Consider the following 24849-nt stretch of genomic DNA (forward strand, 5'->3'; position numbering starts at 1 on the left):
TGGTAAAAAAGGAGAGGCTTCAATTTCACATTTCCTTCCAAATTTCCACCAAGAATAGAGGCCTTGAAAGCTGTTGCTTTTGTTTTATCCTTTGAAATAAAGGTTTGAGAAGGCATTCTTTTCCAAAAAAGCCCTATTTTGTCAGCATTAAAGATTTATTTTGGAGAATATCCACCTTCATGATTCATTGCAATTCAGCCAGAAAAATGTTAGCTGCCTGAATATCTGCAGATGCTGCTTCACCTGTAACATGCACACTATGATAATGTGAACACATTTTAAAGCATTCAAACCAACTGTGACCTGCTTTGAATACTACTTCCATGGCCCCAACTTGCCTTTCTTCCTTGGCTTTCTTCTTCAGGTCCTCAAACAAAGACAGGTCTTTCTCCCTTATGATGACAAAGCTCAAAGGCATGTTGCATTCATTATGGCTCTTGATTCAATGTATTAAAAGTCTTTCAAGTTTACCCATTATTGCATCCCTGGCCTTTGTTATTTGATGGATCTTTTAGCTCCACCAGCATATGTTTCTGCCATTTCGTTTATCTTTTCTTTCTGTACAAAGATCGTACACACTGTCAATGCAACCAAGTTTGTTGCCAAACATATGTCTTTCAGTTGCTGGCCCTCTTTAATTCTTCTAATAACTTCAAATTTGGTAGCCATGGATATTGCTTTCCTTGGATTTTTGGCCTTAGTGACAGCTCCTGAAGAAACTTTTTCACATCTAGGACCCATGCTGATCACACATAACAAAGATATTTAAAGATTGCTCACAAACCAGGAAAACTAGTAGCAGAAATAGAAGTGGGTGGAAAGTTGGGCTGCAGCAACCATGAAATGGTAGATTTCAGGATCCTGACAAAAGGAAGAAAGGTGAGCAGTAAAATACAGACCCTTGGTTTCAGAAGAGAAGACTTTGACTCCCTGAGAGAACTGATGAGAAGGATCCCTTGGGAAACAGATATGAAGGGGAAACAAGTTCAGGAGAAGTGGCAGTACTTTAAAGAAGCCTTATTGAAGGCATAGGAACAAACCATCCCAATGCACAGTAAGAAAAGCAAACATGGTAGGCAACCAGTTTGGTTTAACAAGGAAATCCTCAGTGAGCTCAAACTCAAAAGGGATGCATATAAGATGTGGAAACTTGGACAGATAACTGAGGAGGGGTATAAGTACACTGGCTGGAGAATGTCAGGGTATAATCAAGAAAGCAAAAGCACAGTCGGAACTGCAGCAAGCAAGGAATGTGAAGGGTAACAAGAAGGGTTTCTACAGACATGTTAACAATAAGAGGGTGATCAGTGAGGGTGTGGGGCCACAGGTACTGAGGGAATTGGGAGATGTCCTTGCAGAGCCTTTAGCCATTATTTTTGAAAATTTGTGGAGATCAGGAGAGATTCCAGATAATTGGAGATGGCCAAACATAGCTCCCATCTTTAAAAAAAGGAACGAAGGACAATCCAGAGATCTATAGACCAGTCAGCCTTACTTCAGTCCTGGGAAAAATCACAGAGGGGATCCTCAAGGAATCCACTTTGGAGCACTTGGAAGAGGGGAAAGTGATCAAGAGCAGTCAATATGGATTCACCAAGGGCAAGTTGTGCCTCATCAATCTGATTAGCTCTTATGATGAGGTAACTGGCTCTGTGGGCATGAAGAAGTCAATGGATGTAATATACCTTGACTTTAGCAAAGCTTTTGATACAGTCTCCCACAACATTCTTGCTCATAAGGTAAGGAAGTCTGGATTGGATACATGGACTGTAAGATGGATAGAAAGCTGGCTTGATGGAGGGGCCCAATGGGTAGTGATTAATGGCTCAATGTCTGGTTGGTGGTCGGTTTCAAGTGGAGTGCCCTAAGGATTGGCTCTAGGGTCAGTACTGGTCAACATCTTTATTAATGATCTGGATGAGGGAATGGATTGCACTCTCAGCAAATATGCACACAACACTAAGATGGGAGTCAGGTAGATACATTGGAGTGTAGGGCTAGAGTACAGAGTGACCTAGACATATAGGAGGATTGGGCCAAAAGAAATTCAATGAGGCTCAACAAGGACAAGTGCAGAGTCCTGCACTTGGGATGGAAGACTCCTAAGCATTGTTACTGCCTGGGTACCAACTAGCTAAGTAGCAGTGCAGCAGAAAAGGACCTGGGGATTATAGCAGATCAGAGACTGGATATGAGTCAACAGTGTGCCCTTGTAGCCAAAAATGCTAAAGGCATATTGGGGTGCATTAGGAGAAGCATTTTCAGCAGATCTAGAGAAGTTATTCCCCTCTACTCAGTACTGGTGAGGCCAAATCTGGAGTATTGCATCTAGTTCTGGGCCCCCTATTATAGAAAGGATGTGGACATATTGGAGCAGGTTCAGCGGAGGGCAATGAAAATGATTAAGGGGCTGGAGCACATGACCTATGAAGAGAGGCTGAGAGATCTGGGCTTATTTAGCTTGCAGAAGAGAAGACTAAGGGGCGATTTAATAGCAGCCTTCAACTTCTTGAAAGGGAGCTCTAAAGAGGATGGAACGAGACTGTTCTCAGTCGTGAAAAAGGGCAGAACAAGGAGCAATGGTCTGAAGTTACAGAGGGAGAGGTGTAGGTTGGCTATCAGGAAAAACTATTTCACCAGGAAGGTTGTGAAGTACTGGAATGCGTTACCGAGACAGGTGGTGGAATCTCCATCCCTAGAGGTTTTTAAGTCCCGGCTTTACAGTCATGGCTGGGATGATTTAGTTGGGGCAGATCCTACTTTAGGCAGGAGGCTGGCCTCCATGACCTGCTGAAGTACCTTCCAGCCCTAAGCTTCTAGGATTCTATGATTAATATCACTCACAGTCAAGATGACACGAACACAATGAAGTATGCAAACCATCTGGGAAGAGCTGGGCAGCTGAGGGAAATGAGTCAGCTTCACACTATGTACTGAATATGGTCTGAAGAAGTGGGTCTGTCCCACGAAAGCTCACCTAATAAACTATTTTGCTAGTCTTTAAAGTGCTAGTTGACTGCTTTTTATTTTGACTATGTACTGAAGTATTCCTCTGTGTTCATTACTTATGAAGTGGACGCTCAAATAAAGGTTTGTTCTTCTTTGTAGCGAAAACACATTCATAAATTGAAATATAGGCACATATTTACATTGTTTGTTGTAGCAAAAATTCATAAATCGAATGATTGTAAATCAAGGGATAGGTGTATTTATATAATACATTGGCAATAAAAACTCTAAGCTTTTCTGCTTCATTCAAAATATGTTTAGAGTATCTGAAAATCAAAAGTAACATCTGGGAACCCCATATCCAGGAAGGGATGGGAGGGGAAGAAAGGAAGGAAGGAAATTTTGGTTAATTCATTGTATTCTGAGTAGAAATAACCACATTTCATTCTTGGTACAAAATGTTAGAAGTCACTTACCAAGTTGCCCTTGTTAAGCATGTGTTTAAATGTCTTTGTCATTTGATAGTGCTCTAGCGCCATGAAGGTAGTATTCATCACAATACATAGAGTGATAGTCAGGTCAGTAAATGGATCTGTTACGAAAATTGTCACTTTGTTCTTGATTCTCAACCACAGTGGACAACAATCCCAAACAAGATACTTTAGGGCAAAGTCTTTCAAGCATGGAGGGCATTTCTGTTGCGATTCTTCAAGTTCTTAATGTTGAACAAAAACAAAGCAATAACCAGGCAATCAGTATTGAGCCACGTGGCAAAAGAAGAACCACAATTAGTGGAAGAACAGAAAAAAAAACAAACCTACATCACTTCACAAGTGATCAGAGAACTCTTCTTGACACTTTTTGAAATCATATCACTCATTTTCTACAGAAGGCATTTCTTCACGTTATCATCATTTTAAAGACTCTTCCCAGATGAGTGAACTGGTACTCAAACTCATTCTCTTCAGATAAGGCCTGATTCAAAACCCACTGAACTTCACCAGGCTTTGTTGTTCTTAGATATACACTCCTACTGTAAACACCTTTAGAAAATATGTCTGGGGTAAAATCTTGCTCCAGACACACCAAGGAATGAAAATTTTAAAACTACTTTTGTACTTTCTTTCCTAGTAACATGTCATAAAACGTATGCACTATCACCAGTGACTGGTCTGCATGCAATAAATAGCTCTGAGATCGACTAATGCCAAACTGAAATGCCTGTTTAATATTCGGCTGTTCGCTGAGCTTGGCAATTAAACTGCAAACATTTCATTACTTTTCAAGGTAACATCGTCAGTGCGCAATCTGGTTCAATAAAGTCCACCCCAACTGGTCTTTATATGGTCCTTTTTGTGTGAACCTGACCAATAGTTGATCTTGGGCATGCATGTACACGAACATCAAATGGTGGTTAAATGACATGACCTTTTATCCTTGATTGCATTGCATGAAGATAACACTGGCCATAAATTTGATTTTAACGACGTGGAAGTTATAGGATAATCAGACTTTAGACAAGGAAGGGAGTTTTTAGAAGCATGGTTTTCAGGTAGTGATTCAATCAACTGGCACGTTGATTTGGATCCAGTGTTTGAGCCCATGAGATTAAGAGATAATAGGAAAAGATTTTGCAAGGAAACTGTGGCTAACAATGATTGGTCAAAGGTAAGCAATCAATCAAGATCGACTATTGGTCATGTTCACACAAAAAGGACTATGAAAAGACCGGTTGGGGAGGACTTTATTGAACCAGATTGCACACTGATGATGTTACCTCGAATGGTAACGAAATGTTTGAAATTTAATTGCCAAGCTCAGCAAACAGCTGAATATTAAATGGAATCTCCTGAGCTACCAATTTTCTCCTCTATTTTGAAATGCCTGTATTACAGTTAAATTTTGATTAGATCCACTCCACATGATATCACATCTGAATATTTGGAAAGTTTCAGATTCACTTGTAGCCAAAGTACTCAAAGAAAAACTCAGCAGTACTAAGCACAGAATCACTTACATAAAATTAAAAATATCAAAATCGCAGAACACTTAAAATATTTACAGCAAGAGACCACAAAACCCAGTGATGATTCAACCTGCTGATAGTCTGAACAAAAAAGCGTGCTTACTCAGCCATGATTGTAGCTGTTTGCATAGTTTCCTATTGACATTACAACAAAACAAACAAGCAGTCATATAGCACTTTAAAGACTAACAAAACAATTTATTAGGCAATGAGCTTTCATGGGGTAATTTCCAGTTCAGCAGTATTTCCAGATATGAAGAAGTGGGTCTGCCCCATGAAAGCTCATCACCTAATAAATTATTTTGTTAGTCTTTAAAATGCTACATGACTGCTTGTTTGTTTTGTTACAATACAGACTAACACGGCTACCTCTCTGTTACTGACAATATAGATATTCTAAGCTTCAGAATAACCTTCAGAATGACATTCTTGGAATTTGATTTGAGAATTTGCACACAGCAACAAAACAAACAAAAGCGACAATCAACAAAAGCCTCTATTAAAAACAGTATTAAAGTTGCAAAGTGAAGCAAAAGTTAGGAAATCCCCCAACTAAGTTTATCCATGAAACTTTAATTTGGCACCTTTGTACATAGGCATTGTCTTTAATTCGATGATTGCACACTTTTCTCCTGCCTCACTCAGTGCATAGGATGGGTGGTTCTTGCTTAATAAGCAGCTATTTAATATTTTATTTTCTTTTCATTGATCAAAGTTTGGCCCCATACTTTGTTTATACGTTCCCTGTTGGCTCTTCTATGTTCCTCATCATTACAGTATCTGAGTGATTCACAAACACTTAATTTTTGCAAGATGAAGCGGTGGTATTATCCACATTTTACAAGTGGAACAAAGACCAAAAAGCACATATGCTATAGTGCATACTGTGACATAGAGGTTGGCTCCTGGATGGAAGTTATACATGTCTGGAACTTTGAGGGATTTGAATTTGAAGGATTTTCATTTTGTTACTATGGACAGAAGGAACAGAATCACAGTACAGGACAGAGAGATAGACTGTGGTCAGGAAAAGATGCACACAACCAAATTTCTGTAAGATTATATTTTTTCTAATGGGGTAAGAAGCACAATGGTTCTGAAAGCTATTGTTATGTTTGTTATGTTTAGTCTGGTGAAATAAAAGTTTAGTAGATTTTCAAACTCAGAAAGTAGGGGCGTTGTCAACTGTAGGAATTTGAATAGACTTTCGGGTCTCCTGAAGTAGAATTAAGAAGAATCACTTGGAATTTACTGGCAAATGTCTGAAAGGCAGGCTGGTGTAGCCAGATAGCCAGCCCCCTCTCAGACCAGCATTGCTGGGAAAACAAGGGAGCCAAAACAACAGGGCACTTAACGTAAATTCCAGCACAGCCTTTGAGGCTGTGAGAAAGCACAGGTGTGCTGCTACAATGTGCCTCTGGGAACATATACAACAATTAGGCTCCCAGCAGACAGAGGAGCTGTGACAGACATGGCTCTTAGCCCCTACTAATAACCTGATGCACACACACTAACATCCCAGGTGGGAAATATTTACCCTAATAAAAAGGAATGTCCAATAGTCGAAACTTATTGTTCCTCTCCCTTGCAAGTGTAAATTAAGTTCACACTACTCTTGCAAGAGCTGGCGTCACCCAGACAAACCAGCCCCAATTTGGCATAAGAAAGGAGAAAGAGAATAAAGGACTACAGAGGTATAACTATGGGGACCAAGAGCACCATGATTTTTGAGTGCTTTTCACTATTTATCTGCTGGTCAGATAAGTGACAGCCTCCCAAGGCTTCTGCAGCTAAAGGGGTCCCTAAGCCTTGTCCCTTATTCGTCTTTCCGCGGAATTGAGTGACCGATCCTGGCTTGGCACCACTGGAATCGAGAGATGCAAGGAGGGTAAGAAGCGCCCATACCTGATCTCCTATCTTTAGTGTACACATATTTTGAAATAGAGCTCTATACTTTGTTTTCTTTCTTTGGGATCGTGGCTTCAGTTTTGTAACTTGTTTGTGTGTGTGACATCTATACATTTAAATAAGTAGCCACTAGCAATTTTGTAACCACATGATTAGAATCTAGTTTAATAAATTTTGGTAACCGTTTGTGCATAAGCCTGACTTGTTTCCCTGGGTTACTGTAAAGCAGCCAACACAATTAAAGAACCTCAGCCGTTTTGGCTATAAAGCCCGGCCATTAGGTGAGAGTACAAAGAGCCTAGCGTTGAGTTGTGCCGCCTCCATGGGGCAAACTCTTGGGGTGCCTGTCAGTCAATCCTGACTGCCTGCCGTGAAGGGACAGTGAGTCCTAGCGGTTAAAGTCACGGGTGTGGAAAGGCTCTTAGTGCTGCCATTGGGGCACCTGTCAGTCAGTGTTGACTGCCCGCTGCGAAGGGGCTCTGAGCTCTAGCAGTAAAAGTAATGGGTGTTTAGGACCTTGGGGCATCCGTCAGCCTGGCCCGGGCTGCCTGCCGCGAAGGGACAGTGAGTCCTAGCGGTTAAAGTCACGGATGGTGTGAAACGGGCATAGCTGGCACCTCACCAAACATCCTTGGCCATCGGCTAACAGCTGGAGGGGCAAAACAGTTAGTTCCAGCACCCAAGTTTGTAGTTTATAGTTTGGTTCAATGGCTTGCTGAATGCCCACTATATAAATTGTTCCAGCACCCTATATAAAAGGCTATCCTGGCAGCAGGGATACACTGATATTGAATGAAGCAAGCAGTAAAACACACACCCTGGATTTCAGAAGAGCAGACTTTGACTCTGTCAGAGAACTGATGGGCAGGATTTCCTGGGAAACTGATATGAATGGGAAAGGAGTCCAGGAGAACTGGCAGTATTTTAAAGAAGCCTTATTGAAGGCACAGGAACAAACCATCCCGATGTGAAGAAAGAAAAGAAAATATGGTAGGCAACCAGCTTGTCTTACGAGGGAAATCCTTGGTGAGACTAAACTTAAAAAAGATGCATATAAGAAGAGGAAACTTGGATGGATGACTAAGGAGGACAATAAATATATTACTCAAGAATGCAGGGAAAGCACAATTAGAACTGCAGCTAGCAAGGAATGTGAAGAGTAACAAGAAAGGTTTATACAGGCATGTTAACAATAAGAAGGTTATCAGGAAGGGTGTGGGGCCCTTACTGGATGAAGGATGTAACACTGTGAGAGGTGATGTGGGAAAAACTGAAGTATTCTATGGTTTTTTGCATCAGTCTTTAAGGACAAGGTCAGCTCTCAGACTACTGCACTAGGCAATGCACTATGGGAAGAAGTGGGCAGCTCTCAGTGGGGAAAGAACAGGATAAGAGCTATTTAGAAAAGCTATACATTCACAAATCCATGGGTCCAGATTTAATGCATCCAAGGGAACTGAGAGAATTGGTAAATGACATTGCAGAGCCTTTCACCATTATCTCTGAAAACTTGTGGATATTGGAATAGGTCCTAGATCATTGGAAAAAAAGCAAATGTAGTGCCCATCTTTAAAAAAAGGAAAGAAGGACAACACAGGGAAGTATAGACTGATCAGCCTTACCTCAGTCATAGGAAAAATCATGGGCTGTGTCTACACTACAGAGATCCTCTGGAAAACTATTTCCTGGAAGCTGGTTTCCAGAAGATTGTGTCTACACCTAAAACACAGACCGAAAGAGCTATCCATCCCTTCAGAAGAGGGCATCCACATAGCCATGCACCCTCTTTTGAAAGAATGGACCAGGAAACTCCCCATACAGGGCTGGATGGCTGGAAAGCACTTGTGGGAGCACCAGCCATGCAGGGCCTTAAAGGACCCCACCCAAATACCCGGTCTCTGCACATGCTGCCAAAGCCAGGCTGAGCTGTTCACATTGAAGCTGAGCCAATGCCCAGTTCTGAACCTTGCTTTTGAAAGACATGGACCCACTGCGTCTGCGGACCCTTAGAATTGCCCAGCTCTGCCTGTTGGCCAACATCCTGACAGTCCTCCTCCACCTCCTGCGGGGCTGAAGACTCTGCCCCAGGGCTCCAACCTATCACCGCCCTTGTTGAGGCCTCCCAGTCCCATTTGGCAGGTATGGACTCTCCCCGTCCGGACCAACTGGTGGGACCGGCTGAACCTGATCAAGTGGGACGAAGCATGCTGGCTGCAGAAAATCTGGATGAAGAGGGACCCCATTACGGAGCTCTGCACCTGGCTCACCCCCATCCTCCAATGCCAGGACACTCGCGTGTGGCCTGTCCTCACCGTGGAGAAGCACATGGCTGTCGCCTTGTGGAAGTTCACCACTCCAGAGAGCTACCACTCCATCGGGCAGCAGTTTCAGGTGGGCAAGGCAACTGTCAGAGTCGCTGTCCTCCAAGTAAGGCACACTCCACTCACTGGCCTGGCATGGGGAGCAGGGAGGGGTCTTCTGGGCTGGGGGGACTCTCATGCACTGGTGGTGTGAGGGGGTTGGCTGGGGGGAAGAGGAGGCCCAGCCCCAGGGGAACCAGAGGGGGAGGGCAGGGAGAGGGGGCCCTGGTGGGGGCATGGGGAGGGGGCCTTGGAGAGGGCATGGGGAAGGGTCAGGGGACAGGGCTCTGGAGAGTGTTATACAATGGAAGTTACAGCTAATCGGGCCTATCTGCAGAAAGAACAATGAGTGAAAAGTCAAAACTCTGGTAGTTGGAATAATGGACGGTTCAAAAAGGAGAGGCAGACCCCATGGAGAAGGGGTAGATGATATAGTAGATTGGTGCAGAGCTAGTCTACAGAAACTAAGACATTCCACACTGGACAGGGAAAGATGGAAGGAAATAGAGAGGGAGGCATCAAACACCAATGGGTGTTGAGCCGATGATTGTTGTTGATGATGGTGAAAGCCAGAAGCAGCTAAAACAGAATCTTATGACATGTCAGGTAACAATAACAGGGAAAACTAGTAAACTTATTCATAATTATGTATCAAAAACTAAATTAAAAGATTTTAAGATGACAGTCAAATACTGAAAAATCTGAAATGACGGAATTAATTCTAGCTGTACACTTTTTTATTTGGCTGTCTTGAGAATGTGCCTATGATAGTCCTTCCCAACACCACAGGCTATGGCAAAGTCAAGAATAGAACTCATCTCTCTTGAGTCCAGTTCCAGTGCCTTTAATACAAGAGACTATCCCTTCTCCTTCCACTATCTATACCGCATTCACCATCCATCTTGTACACTGAATAAGTGAGGATCCTGCTGAATAAAAAGTCTGACCATGTAATTAAAGACTGTTTTATAACACGCACTCAAAAGGGAGACAAAATAAGGCTGCATAGGTAACATTAACTCTGGAATTTCCTAACTAGTGCATCCACAAAGGCTTTATTAACAACCTTAAATTTTTCACTATTGACATTTTGCTCACTTTCTGAGCTTCCACATCAACATATGATTAGGTCTGAATTTTAAAATGATGAGAAATCACTTACCCTCCAGGACACTGGTCATGATACTCACTGCACTTGTTGCCCTTTCTCTTTGAAGTGGCTCAGTAAAATAGTCCCCTGATAGATTAGAGGTCAAATACATCTTGTTCGCCTCATCAGATAGGGGGCTCTGCTTAAATAAGTAAATGTGTTAGTAAACATACTGAGTAAAATATCACAGTACAAAATGAAGTAGCAACAGACAGATTAGGTGTGGAAGTTAATATGAATGAAGATGTGCAGTGAGATAAATAGGCATCTTCTTTAGAAAACAGACATTTTCAATGAGAACAAAAAAGCAGTCAAGTAGCACTTTAAAGACTCGAAAAATAATTTATTAGGTGAGCTTTCGTGGGACAGACCCACTTCTTCAGACCATAGCCATACCAGAACAGACTCAATATTTAAGGCACAGAGAACCAGAAACAGTAATCAGGGAGGACAAATCAGAAGAAAATGATCATCATCTGAAGATCAGAAGCAATGCTTCCAAGAGGGCAGAAGGTGGGCAGAAAGGATAGGGCAAAATGGTTAGAGAAGCAGTTTGAAGATATAGGCCGTGTCTACATGTGCCCCAAACTTCGAAATGGCCACGCAAATGGCCATTTCGAAGTTTACTAATGAAGCGCTAAAATGCATATTCAGCGCTTCATTAGCATGCAGGCGGCAGCAGCGCTTTGAAATTGACGCACCTTGCCGCCGCACGGCGCGTCCAGATGGGGCTCCTTTTCGAAAGGACGATGCCTACTTCGAAGTCCCCTTATTCCCATGAGCTCATGAGAATAAGGGGACTTCGAAGTAGGCGGGGTCCTTTCGAAAAGGAGCCCCGTCTGGACGCGCTGCGCAGCGGCAAGGAGCGTCAATTTCGAAGCGCTGCTGCCGCCCGCATGCTAATGAAGCGCTGAATATGCATTTCAGTGCTTCATTAGTAAACTTCGAAATGGCCATTTGCGTGGCCATTTCGAAGTTTGGGGCACGTGTAGACGTAGCCATAGAGAGATAGTATGCCGAATGTAAGACCAGGGAGGTGTACAAGATGATCAGGAACATTAATAGGAAGTGGCAGCCAAAACAGATGGCAATCAAAGATGAGAATGAAGAGGTGCTCATGAGCAAGGAGAAGACTGTGCAGTAATGGATGAGATATTGCACTGACCTATACAAAGCACAGTTGGACCTGAGTGTCTCAGAGAGACTGATGGAAGAACTGAAAGAGATATCTCCACTGAGGATTGAGAATGAGACCGATATTTCTAAGGAGGAAGTAGAAAGAGCAGTGAAAGAACTAAAGAACAACAAAAGCCATGGAAATGATAAGATCCCGGGAGAGATGATCAAATATGGTGGAGAAAGCATGCTTCAGGAAATGCACCAACTATGTAATATAGCATGGAAAGAAGGGAGGGCAACTAAGGAATGGATAAGATCCATTCTAGTGACAATACACAAGAAAGGAAGTACATTGGAGTGCAAGAATTAGAGAACGATTGCCCTAATGAGTCATCTGGGCAAAGTGCTGCTGATGATATTAACAGAGAGACGAAGATCGCAGATAGAAGAACATCTCGTGGATGACCAAGCGGGGTTCAGGAAAAATAGAAGTACCATACTGCAGACATTGGCACTAAGATTGACAGAGAAAGCTCGATGATAGACAAGAACATCTGCACCTGCTTAGTCAATTTTCAGAAGGCATTTGACAGCTTAGATCAGAAAGTGACTTGGGAGGTGTTGGAGTCGTATGTAATGGATAACAGACTCATACACTTATTGAAGGATATCAATGACAATCCGGAGGCAGCAGTGAAAATGTGCAGGGAGTTGGGAAGTTGGTTTAGAATGAGTATCGGTATGGGGCAGGGAGATCTGATATCACTGATTATCTTCATGAGTCAACTAGACAGAGCGATGGATAAGATCAAGGAAGAGGTAGAAGGGATATCTGTACAGGGGATAAGAATTAACAACTTGAAGTTCATGGATGATATAATTGTCATTGAGGAAGATGAGGAGAAGCTAGTGAAAACTGCGCAGGTACTAAGCAAGCAAAGGAAGCAGTATGGACTGATTATGAACATTGATAAAACAAGAACAATGGTATTTGGAGATAAGGAAATAGGAAGGACGATCAGTGTAGATGGGATTGAACTAGAGAATGTAGAGAAGTTCACTTATCTGGGGAGCAACATATCATATGATCTAGACTATAAGAGGGAAATAGAGACCAGTATAGCGTAAGCAAGAACAAATTTGAAGACAATGGATAAGATCTGGAAAAGCAAAGTGATTAGCTTAGGAATGAAGCTGAACATCTTGAAAGCATGAATTCAGCAGCATGTTGTACGGATGTGAGACATGGGTGATCACGAAAGATTTGAAGAGAAGAATATTGGCATTACAGAGGAGTTGTTACAGAAAGATCCTGAGAAGAGATGGATGCAGAAGGTCACCAACAAGGAATTATATAGGAAGATACAGCCGAAAGAGAACCTACTTCAGAAGGCTACACAACAAAAGTTACAGCTATTCGGGCATACTTGAAGAATGAATGAAGAATGAAAAATGAAGACCCTGGTATTTGGCATAATGGACGTTGCGAATAGGAGAGGCAGAACCCACAGAGAATGGGGAGATGATATTGTAGATTGGTGCGGAGCTAGTCTACAGAAATTAAGCCAGTCTGCACTGTATATGGAAAGACGAAAGGAAATAGTGAGAGAGGCATCAGATACCAAGGGCACTGAGCCCATGGCCGATGATGAGGGTGATATGGGCAGGTCTACAATACAGCGGATGGTTGAATTAAGGTATGCAACTCCAGCTACATCAATTACATAGCTAAAGTCAGATTTCCATGATGTCTCCATTAAGTGAGGTTGAAAGGACCATGTGCTTCCATCCACCTCCCTTACTCCTAATGGGCAGCACAAGTAGCAGTGCTGGCACAGGCACCCTGTAAGTTTGATTTAGTGCATCCCTACTATGTGCACAAAACTGAACTCTGGAAAATCAACCACGGCAGGGCAAACTTCCCTGTAGCGAAGACTTACTCTGTAACTCCTCTTTTATTGAGCCTTCTGTATTTTCTAGCCTGAATTTATCTATAGTGTTTCAGCACATCACTGAACACATGACATGTTGCACATGTGCCCAAGAAGATAACCTACGTTATAATATTTTAGTAATTCTGTTATTCTGACCTCCCCCTCCTACCCTCTCTTTGTAGATTTGGGTTGGCATCATACACATATTTAGTGGGTTTGTATGCTTTCATCCAGAGCTAGATAAATGTGGTGACCACCCATAAATCCTAAAATTTTGCACATCTTTTCACTTCCTATCTTCTTAACTATTTTATCCTAGAGTAGGATCAACAGGTTGCAGATCTTCCACTGTGCTTATACAATTTTCTTTTTACAGTTTCAGCTCTCCTCAGCCTGTATTATTGCTTCTCCCTGGGTGCGTCTACACTAGCCGGCTACTTCGAAGTAGCCAGCACAACGTTCAAATAGCACGCGTCGTGTCTACATGCGCCGTGTGCTATTTCAACGTTGAAATCGACGTTAGGTGGCCAGACATCAAAATCGCTATTCCTATCTGAAGATGGGAATAGTGCCCTACTTTGACGTTGAACATCAAAGTAGGGCGTGTGTAGATGATCCGCATCTGCTACTTCGAAATAGTGGGGTCCTCCATGGCGGCCATCAGCTGAGGGGTTGAGAGACGCTCTGTCCAGCCCCTGCGGGGCTCTATGGTCACTGCACGCAGCAGGCCTTAGCCCAGGGCTTCTGGCTGCTGCTGCTGCTGCAGCAGCTGTGGGGGTCCATGCTTCGTGCACAGAGTCTGTAACCGGTTGTCGACTCTGTGAATCTCATGCTGTGCAGGCCAAATGTGTCTGGGAGGGGCCCTTTAAGGGAGCGGCTCGGGGCTTTGCTGGCCCCTTATTTTGACAGGGAGTGCTTGTGTGTGTGGATGCTCTGCATTTCCTTCCGGGGCGGCTCCTTTTGATGATCTCCATCGCTACTTCAACACTGAATGTCAACGGCACCAGCCCTGGAGGACATGTAGACGATACATGTCAAAGTAGCCTATTTCGATGTTCTTACGTCAAAATAGGCTACTTCGATGTAGTGTGCTAGTGTAGACATAGCCCCTATCTTCTATCCTCCTCATCCCCTGTAGGAAAATTTTCACACACTCTCCAAAATTTCTGAAATCGCACATAAAATTATTTCAAAAGACCCATGCCCATGTACAGTGCAGTTCTTTGCTTTAGTACACTGAGAGACTATTAAAAATGGCTATAGTACAGGAAGAGTACAATTTTCAAACCCATCATAAAGATTCTGAACAAAAGTGAATTTTCATGGGGCACCAAAAACAATTATTTTCACAAAGGAGAATTTTCATGCCAAATTAAATCATTCTATTGCAAACTATTTCAATACAAGAGCTACTCAAAAAAGGTCACAAGAATTATTTATCATATTAAAAAATGACTGAACTCATTGTGCTCAAATTTTTCACCACTTGGCAGAGACCAGGTCTAGAAACTTTCAACTTCCCAAAAAGCAAGTTTGTGAAAGTTATGAACAGCTGATAAAGGCAGGTTAGAATGGAAATGCTTGAACCACTTTAACAGTTGTCAGTAGCATGACAGCTGTGTTAAAGTCATGAATCCACTTTTACTGCTGAAGTAAGTAACTGCAGATTCCTTTACATCAATAAATTTGTATATTCTTATTCAAGTGATGAATTTGGTCCACAGTGCTCAGACCAGTTCAGATTCTGTTGTCAGCTTCCCTGGAGTGACTCCAGATTTAAAATAACATAGCAGAGAACAGATTTTCCTCAACAGTCCCTATGCTGTATTTTGGCTGATGTTCAATATGTTAGTGTGTGTTTAAAAAAAAACAAGAAAACCTTATGCTTCTGCACAGTGGGGCCAACAGACACTGCAGGCCCCAGGACAAGTTGGGGGCACTTTGCACCCCTGGAAGAGGCAAGGCACCAGGCAGAATGGGCAGGGCCAAGGCATGCGTGCCTTAGCACCACCCAGACCATGGCATTAGGCTCTCCCACCAGTCCACAGAGCCATGTGGTCTGGGTGCTGCAGTGGTAATTCAAAAAGGGGCAGGGCTCCACCTGTCACCACTATTGCAGTAGTGGTGGCTGTGGCAGCCAGGAGCTCTGAGCACCTTTGAAGCATTGGGCCTTGATGCAATTGCACGCCTCCCTTGGTAGGCCTGCTTCTGCTGGAAAGCATGAGATGAACTACATTTCTAACAAAATGTACTTTTCTTACCAAATCACCTACTCTAGGGTTTTCCACAACTGGGGAGAGGAATAGCCCTCCAGGAGAAGGTGGTCCTAGATTGTATGCCTTGGTGCTTCCTCCTCCCCTTAATGAAACCAAGCCATTGTAACCATCTGTGCTGCTCCGTTTGCCATTCTGCATGTAGTTTGGAGTAGCAGGGTAAGAACTGTGGCTCATTTCACTTTGCAGACTCAGTTGTCTTCCAGTCTGTGCAATCATGAGTGACCCATGCTGGATTTCATTTTCCCCAACATGGCTTATCTCGTCATCACCAAAATCAGCTTTGGAGCCAACATCTGGGCCAGACATCTGGAAACTGAACATGCTTCCATGGCTGAGCCTATGCTTCATTGGCTTTGAACTTGAACCATAAGTAAGATCATGAAGAGCCTAAAAGTTCAAAAAAAAAAAAAAAGGGAAAAGGGGGATATGGCTCAGCAAAGCAATACATTTATCCAGAGCGATAAATATTTGGAGCTTCTCCATCAACCAGGGAAGAAATATCAGTCCCACTTTATGCAATATTACTCATAATGATTTCATTTAAATTTTAAATGGCAGTTATTGAAATCCTACCAGCAGAGACAGGAATCTCAGGTAATCCTCGTAACCCCGTTTCACTAAATTCTGATTTTATTTTTGCAAAAGATTGTTTATGGAATGTTTATTGTATTCTAGTTCCAATGAAGTTTTGTATAATTTCCTACTACAACTGGAAATGCTTTTTAAATTAATATTACTAAATGTTCACGAAACTACTTTTACAGAAAATTACAGAAGGCTGACACTTCATTTTCCATACACCTTCTCTTTTATATATAACTTTCTCAAAAGTTTACCTTTTGCATTGTAATATTATATTCTTCTTCCCCACCACAAAAGGGAAGATTTAAAAAGCAGATGTTACTTATTTCTACAAAAACAGACTACTATTTCATAATGGGGCTTTATTTGTGCTTTTGAGCAATTCCTGGGTTTACACAATGAACTACCAAATTTTGTTGATTGTCACTTGACTGTGGTTTGGGTATATTTTGATGTTCCCCATAATCTTCTATCCCTAAGGACTTCTTTTTCTTTCTCCTGTTGCTTCTAGATTTGACTTCTTTTGAGGGTAAAGGAGAAATTTCAAAAAAGCAAAGTGATGTATCTTTTCCTTTGTCAGCCAATGCCTAAAATTAAACAAACAAAACCATAGATGATATTTGTAGTTGCACACTTAGCATATCAGAAACGGAAAAGATTGCTGTGCTCAATAATTTTTTCTTGTTAACAATTATTTCATATAGCCCAATACCAGCACTCCTTGCTTTTGGTGCAAACTGGTCATATCAGAAATGAGGAAGGATTTTCCACTTCAAATAGAGCACTAAACAAGTAGTTACATGCTGCATGTTTATGTGCGAAAAGGTACTAGTGACTATCAGAGACAAAAATATCACAGTCTGGACCATTGACATGGTTCAACTTCCATTTTAACTCCTATTTTTGTATATTCATTACGCATTTGCTTATTGTTAAAAACTCGGTCTTTAACTTGATTCTGTACAATGAGGGCTTAAACACTAAAAATCACAACCTGTCTTAAGTTTCCAGTGATATTGTTCTCTATAAGATTTCTGCTGTCTAGTTGCCTGATCCATTGAAGCTAACAAGTCTTCTCATGGGCTTTGGATCTAGCTAGCTTATCAAACAACAAAATTTTGTACATTTCAATATCCTGATTATTCACAAGCATAGAACAGCACAGCAGAGAGAAAAAAAAAAGATGTTCATGTATGTGTTCCTATGGAAACAATTAGGTTGGTGGTATTTAAAACGTATTTTATAATATTACTTTGCTTACAGTACCATGGACTAAAGTTATGTTCTGCTGTTGACTCCTCACAGTGACAAGTTAGGAAGGAACCATTCTGATTCTCTAGATAGCATTCTGATAACTTTGAATTAGTAGCTGGCACATGTTCCATGACCATAGAGTCATTGTTTATACATATTCAGAGATAAAGAGAGATTGATAAATTTCACTGAAAACACTATATATTGTAGGTAGAGATTGCCTAATTTTAACAAGGGAGTAATTCATGGACCTCTTGCTCTTGCTTTAACAGCTCCATGGCTTCCAGAAGCTTCCTTCCCTTTGCCTCAGTTTCAGCAATAGTGGCTTGGTTTTGCTCTTCATATGCCATAGTCACCACAGCCAGAATCAAGTTGACCAGATAAAATGAACCCAGAAAAATGACCAGCATAAAAAAGAGCATGTAGATCTTCCCAGAAGCTCTGAGAGTCTGTAAGCACAAAGAACATATTAAAGTAAGAAGTATGAAATAACATTTCAAGTCTATACACTTAGGAGGCCTATGGCAGTTTAAAGACTAGCAGATTTATATGGGCATAAGTTTCTGTGGGTAAAAACCTTTCCATCAGATGCATGCATCAGGTGCCGCAGGTCTCCTCCATGGTTTTGCAGATACAAACTAGTATGGCTTCCCTGTGAAACATTTCAGTGTAATTAGATTAATTAATATTGAAAAGCACACTAGAGATTAAAAGCGCTATATGAAAGTAATAAATATTATTATTAAATGTTTTTAAAACTTCGTCACATTTCCAAATTCCTGAACAAAATGCTTGGAAAGAACTTTAGAAGAAGCCTGCCCTCCTTGGCCTTCCTCTCCTACTTCTTATACCTCCCCACTGAATCCTAATGATTTTCCTGACAGTGGCCAGGTGCTCAGTTTGGGTGAAGAGAAAGGGAGGTGTGCATCTGAACAGACATCTCTGTTGTGCTACTGGAGCAATGTGCAGTGACATCTCAGTTCCCTTCTGCTGCCCCACACTCCTTGGAACTGCAGCATATTAGGGCTGGTTGAAAGGGCTGTGGAAGCATATCATTGCTCCCTTTCAGCAAGTCTGGTAAACACCATAAGGAGGCTATGTTCTAGCCAAATAACAAACAGGAAGAGGATTTAATCAAACTCAGAGGTGCAAGGCTCTGTATTATGTTGCCAATCTGAGTGTCTTGTGTTCCCCCTTTTTATGGATATTTGTAGTATATTTTAATTGTTTTCCTCCAGGCTAATAACATTTTTTGCTATGTACTTATTAATCCATCATACGACAATCTGTGGAGTGGTTTTCATGATCTGTTTCATTACCTGGTTGAAATTCTTAACTGAAAGCTCACTATATAGTGAATTAGCTGTCATTTTCCCAGCATACTGATGTGTACAACACAGTCACTTATTTTGTGACTTATACCCATTGTTTCATTTTCTTAAAAAAAACATTTACTTACCTGTGCAGTAACTGTTGTTCTTTGAGATATGTTGTATACGTACGCATTCCACAATAGGTATGTGTGCACCTGGTGGGCTAGAGTTGGAGACTTCTGCCAGCAGTACCATGAGATGGTGCCTACACTACAGCTCTCCTCATGCTCTCAGGTAAGGCAGAAAAGAGCTGAGTGCTTCCTCCCTTTCTCTTTCTTCACACCACCGTAAGTAAAATCCAAAATAACAAGGAAGTTGGGAGGGTCATGGAATACGGGTGTGCCAAACACATCTCAAATTACTACTACTGTAGTGGTAAGTAACCATTTTGTCTCCCTTGAGTGATTGTGCACCTACAGTGACAGCTCAGTGGTTTGAGCATTGGCCTTGGAAAACCAGGGTTGTGAGCTTGAGCCTTAAGGAGCCCATTTAGGGGTCTGGGGCAAATAGATTTTAAAAAAACCATCCCTCTGGGAGGCCACTTGGTCCTGCCAAGAGGACAGGGGGAACTGGACTTGATAACCTCTTAAGGTCCTGTCCAGCTCTATGAGAGATGTACAGTAAATTCCTTCTTTCTGGCATTTGTTAAACCAGCACTCTCAATTAACTGGCACCAGTCCAGGGTTGCAGCTGCTGGTGGGGCTCTATCTCCTGCCAGTTCTCCTGGCCCTTGGTTTGCTGGGTTAACCCATCAGATCCTGGGGCTGCAGCTGCTGGTGGGGCTCTATCTCCTGCCAGTTCTCCAGGCCCTTGGTTTGCTGGGTTAACCCATCAGATCCTGGGGCTGCTGGTGTTCCCCTGACCCTAGCGGAGCTCTACTCCCTGGTGGAGTTCGCCTGGGGCTGCTGCTGGCAGAGCTCCATGTGCCTTCAGCATTGCCCTGAACCCCAACAAAGCTCTGTTTACCAGCAGAGCCCCCCACCCCCACAGAGTTCTCCCAGTACTGGGGCTGCTGGAATTCCCATGAAGGTGGCATCCCAGCCAGCTCCCTGGGGCTACCTCAGCCATGGGACTGGCGGGGTTCCTTGCCCCCTTGCTGGGGCTCCTGCAGCTGCCTCTCTGTTGAGTGGTGTTTTTAAGTATCTGGTAACCTACCAATCCCAAGGTTGCTGGATAAGAAAGAGTTTACTGCATATGTATATCTCCATACACTCCACTATAGGTGATGGGTCAGTAGTTCCTGTACAGGTAGAGGGACTGTGTATCATTTGAAGAAAGACTGTTGTACCATCTTGACATGGCATCAACACAAGAGGATTGAGTGATAATGTAATGAGCAGAGAAGTTAATCACAAACGTTGCGACCTTGCACACAACAGCAATTGGAAAATTGTTCATGAAAGTAGAAGAGGTGGGAATTCTCATGTAAGAAAGACTTCAGCAACCTCATATCTGAGTTTGATACAGTTAAAAAATGAATGTGGGATTTGCCATGATGACACTGACTGACACTAAGCTTTTTCAGCCTAGGCCACAAAGAGACTGGGAGAAGAGTACAATTTGTGCAAAGTAAAACACCAGGGCTCTGCAAATCTGTAAGATATGTGTAGCTCTTCAGCCACTGACAAATGAGGTATTGGGAAAAACACCAAAAAGATGTGGTGCAGATGGAAGAATGACTCTACATGAGGTGTAAACTTAGGATGTGGCCTAAGAGATACCTTATCCACATGAAAGATGTGAAAGGCAGTTCAGTTAGGAGAACTTCAAGTTCTAAAACCCTCTGTCACCTTCACACACAACACTCATAGCAAGTGGTAATGCCAAAAGAAAGGGCAGGTGATTTCTCACAGATCTTTTTGAGACATCTGACGATTTCAGGTACGGAACACATGTAACTGATATGTGATGGGGGTGACAAACTGTGAGAATACATCCAAACAGAAAACTTCTTCCAGACTCATGCATGTGTGCTCTATTTGACTCTTGGGTGCAGTGGAGAAGCAGAAGGGAAATAGCATGTAAAAGAAGTGTTTTCCATGCACAATAATACTGAGGTATTTCCTGTATGTGGGCTGGATGGGCACATGGAAATATGTGTCCTGAAGGTCAAGAGTTGCCAGTCAGTTGTGGTACTGTAGCTATGAACCCTTTACCCTACCATGCAGTAGGATAGGTGCCCATGCTGACAGGGTCAGGCGCTGGGCTTTATTAAAGCCACTATTTTTGCCAGTAACAGGGCACCATGTTTGTGCCAGTGTTGCAAGGGTTTTAGGTTTTTGAGCCACATTGATCTTCGGCTCGCCCAGCTGTTTGGCATCGAAGCCAGGTCTTGTGACCTCTGCAGCACAGTAGGTGACAGCAGCCCTTTCAAGCTCTTGTCTGGAGCCCTCAAAGGGAATGGAACAAGTTTGGAGGTGTGGGATCGCCCTCTCTTGGGTGAGGGGTATTCCTGTTACCATCTGCATTTACACTCTTAGATTGTTTAGGGGTCATAGGGCTTGCTGCTGGAACAGCAGCAGCTGCCTTATCTAATAGCACCGTACATATGGTATAAGTGGGGTGCACAGAAAAAACAGCACAATTAAGCAGTGAAACACTGGAAGTGCAATAACTCTTTTACAGTGTAAGTACGATACTTATTTTGTTTCCATTTTCCCCCGTGTGTAAAGGGTGGCTAGCAAATCTTTCAAGGAGTGCAAGGAAATGTCTGTGAACTCCACAAGAGTTTTTGACCTTCGAAGGTGTAGGGCAAGAATTTCATCATTCTTGCTCCTTACAAGGTCTTTCTGTTTCTGCTGCTCTGAGAAACCACTTTTATCATATATCACACTGATGTTGCCACGTACAATGCATATTTAGGAGGTGGTTTGCCTTTCTCCCTGATTTGTACTTCCTCCTCTTCTAAATACTAAGTTTCCTTTTTCTATCAAATAGTATGTTTATGAGTTCACTTCACTAACAGATATGTCAGCTCATTACCATAGTACTTTTGCAATTGGATGTTCCATCCAGAACCTTCCAGAAATGGCTGCATGGACACTCCAGATTTAATCAGAATCCACTCAGGACACATCTATTTCAATGGATAATATTGGTCAGGTCAGGGCCAGTTCAGATGCATGCTGCATTGCCTCCTTCATGAAGTAAATCTTCAAATTAATGTTTTGTTTGTTTGTTTGTTTGTTTAGTTCTGGTGCAGAAGGAGGTGCAAATGGGGAATCAGTCATTTGCATGTCGCTCAGCCAACCAAATACGACAACAAATTTTCTAGGAACAACAGCCCTAAACCTTCCACAGTGTTTAAATTCTGGTGATTTCCAGTACAGAATATATGTAATTTATGTGTGATGGGGGTGATAAACTCCAATAATAAACAAATAAACCTCATAATAAATCTCTCAGGATCTTGTAAAACTATAACGACTTACAAACTGAACTATTAAACTATTCAAACACTAACTCACCATATATCCTAAGACTCATGAAGATTGTTAATTGAAACGATGGGGAGCTCCAACTGTCACCATAGCAGTTAGAAAGAACTGACAGAGAGGCAGCAGTCACACCCTTTGTGTTCTGCTTGAGCTTATGAAGGGAGCAGAGGTCTCTGACCTAAGGGCACTGGGTGCACATAAACTTACAGTGGCTTATGTGCACAATCACTTGAAAGAGAACTTCTTTTCCTCTTTAAATTTTAAATACTATATACTTTTATCCAGTTGGATTACTGCTTTACTTAATATCTGAAATAAGGAAATCTGATACCTGCTGATAGAGATGCTCCCAGTAATCCTGTGTCATTAGGCGGAATAAGGAAAGAAAGGCCCAGCCAAATGTATCAAAACTGGTGAAGCCATGATCAGGGTTTTGCCCAACTTTCAGACATGTATATTTATCTGGACAAGAGCTACAGATGATGACAGAAAAGGGATAAAAGTTTCAAAAGTGCAAATGTAAAGGCAAGCAGCGCCAGTTCATGTGTAAGTTCAGAATATACTCTACTACAGTAAAACTCGAATATAGAGACTCATTTCTTCTGTGAGATCAGTAAACTCAAATGTTCGCCACACCTCTGTGATATTTTGGTGGGGAAGAAGACATTGAGTGGAAGGGTAGAGACAGTAATACAAAAATACATTTTCATTGTGTATACATATGTATGCATTTGTGTATTCCATGCAGTTCTTCCTGTTCTAAAGTTACCACTTCCTCTGAGTCTTGCAGTATGTCTTGTCTTAACACAAAGTCTGATTTAGATCAAATGAGAATATGGGCGTAGGAGTAACTGATTAAAGGATCAATCTCTACCTCTGTTTTTGGCACTGTGACCTCAGTTGATCTTTAGACTATGAGCTACAAGACTTCCAGGGCAGAGAATGTGTCTTGTACAGAGCAGAGCACTGTAAAATTGTGGCCCAGGCTTACACAGTCAGACAAGAACATAACAGGAATTAAAATCTGCACTCCCCAAACTCTTTCACACACTCTTCCCATACCTTAGCTGCAGGAACATGCCCAGACCCCCACTCCAGTCTGAAACTGATAAAAGACATTATTAAATTATTTCCCCCTAGGAATTTCTTCCTTGGGCTCTCCCAGGATGGGGCAACTATTTGCTACAATTTACAAGAGACAGTGGCCTCAGGCACAATACAGTCTGTAATGTATTATATTGTAATGCATTTAAGGCTACAAGCCTAGAGTACACACAGTAAAACCTTCATGGCTATTACTTTCTTCAGAAAAGGACCACTAAATACTTGTATTTTAAAGGAAAATTAATATAACTGTTTTGCCTTTTATTTAATTTTTACTCATAAATAGTTAGTAACATCGAGTATACTGATTGAATTCAAGTTAATTCTTTCTACACTAATGCTCATGAGCCTTCCAGGAAAGAAAGGTGAGAGTTCCACACCTGTCCTAGTTCCTTTAAATCCTGGCTGCTGTTCTGGGAGAGGACAGGAAAAGCAACTCAGGCTGTGTCTACACTATGAGATAAATTTGAATTTAAGGCAGCTAGCTTGATTGTATCAAGTGACTGTCTTCACTGTAAATATCATTAGCTTGATTTAGGCAGCTCTAATATTGATAGCATAATATCATCAGAACCAGGTAAGTGTAGCCTCAAGTTTGAATTTAACAGTTCAAATGTAGGCTAGTGTGGAAGCACCATGCTTCTGAATTGAATTATTAGCCACCAGAGGCTGACTGCCACTGTTGCACCTGGCTTCTGGCTTCCCACCACACGTGGGAGCTGGGAAACTGACCAATGCAGCAGCTTTGGTCAGTTTCCTGGCTCCTGCAAGTGGCAGGGAGCCAAGAAACTGGGGCACTACTGCACCCGGCTCCCAGCTCCCCATCACTCGTGGGATCTGGGAAACTGACCAGCACAGCACCTGGCTCCCCGCTGCGCCTGGCTTCCTGCTCTCCAGAGTTTTCTAGTTTCTGCAAAGCTGCAGGGACCCAGCAACCAGGCAGCAGGGTCAGTGTTGCCAGCAGTGGGGGTGTAGCAGGGCCCAGAGGGAGGGCGCAGAATACGGGTCTGAGGGAAACGTGGGATAGGTTCCCACAATAAACTGCTGCGACAGTTGCTGTTTGGCCACTGTAGTGTGGCAGCACTAACTTGAATTTGTGTGGACTTTGTGGGAAGTAAGGATACTCAAAATCGAATTTATAAAACCCAGTGTTAAAAAATCAAATTTAATAAAATTGAATTTATCTGGTAGCGTAGACGTAGCCTAAGTCTCACCAGTCTTTTCCTCAGACTTCTCTTGTTACACCATTGGGAGGACAAATGTTTGGGTTTGGTTTTTTGTCTGAAATGATTCACCCATCCTTACTAGAAAAAAATTGAAGTTAATCCTATTTCCTTCTCCACCTCTTATTCTTTTAAAATATAATTCACTAAATGA

General features: G+C 42.3%; 1 protein-coding gene across 1 annotated transcript in view; it reads right to left on the reverse strand.

The window, feature by feature from the left end:
- The window catches only part of LOC142008336 (sodium channel protein type 5 subunit alpha-like), a 116477-nt gene that overhangs the window by 67184 nt on the left and 24444 nt on the right, over positions 1-24849 (reverse strand). Inside the window, exons 8-13 of the mRNA XM_074985516.1 lie at positions 22700-22841; positions 17810-18007; positions 16737-16802; positions 15708-16109; positions 10406-10532; positions 3426-3664 (exon numbers count right to left, since the gene is read on the reverse strand). Of these exons, the coding sequence (XP_074841617.1) occupies positions 3426-3664; positions 10406-10532; positions 15708-16109; positions 16737-16802; positions 17810-18007; positions 22700-22841 (1174 nt within the window). The remainder of the gene's footprint in view (positions 1-3425; positions 3665-10405; positions 10533-15707; positions 16110-16736; positions 16803-17809; positions 18008-22699; positions 22842-24849) is intronic.

The sequence above is a fragment of the Carettochelys insculpta genome, chromosome 2 (genome assembly GCF_033958435.1).
Source record: "Carettochelys insculpta isolate YL-2023 chromosome 2, ASM3395843v1, whole genome shotgun sequence".
Classification (NCBI taxonomy): Eukaryota; Metazoa; Chordata; order Testudines; family Carettochelyidae; genus Carettochelys; species Carettochelys insculpta.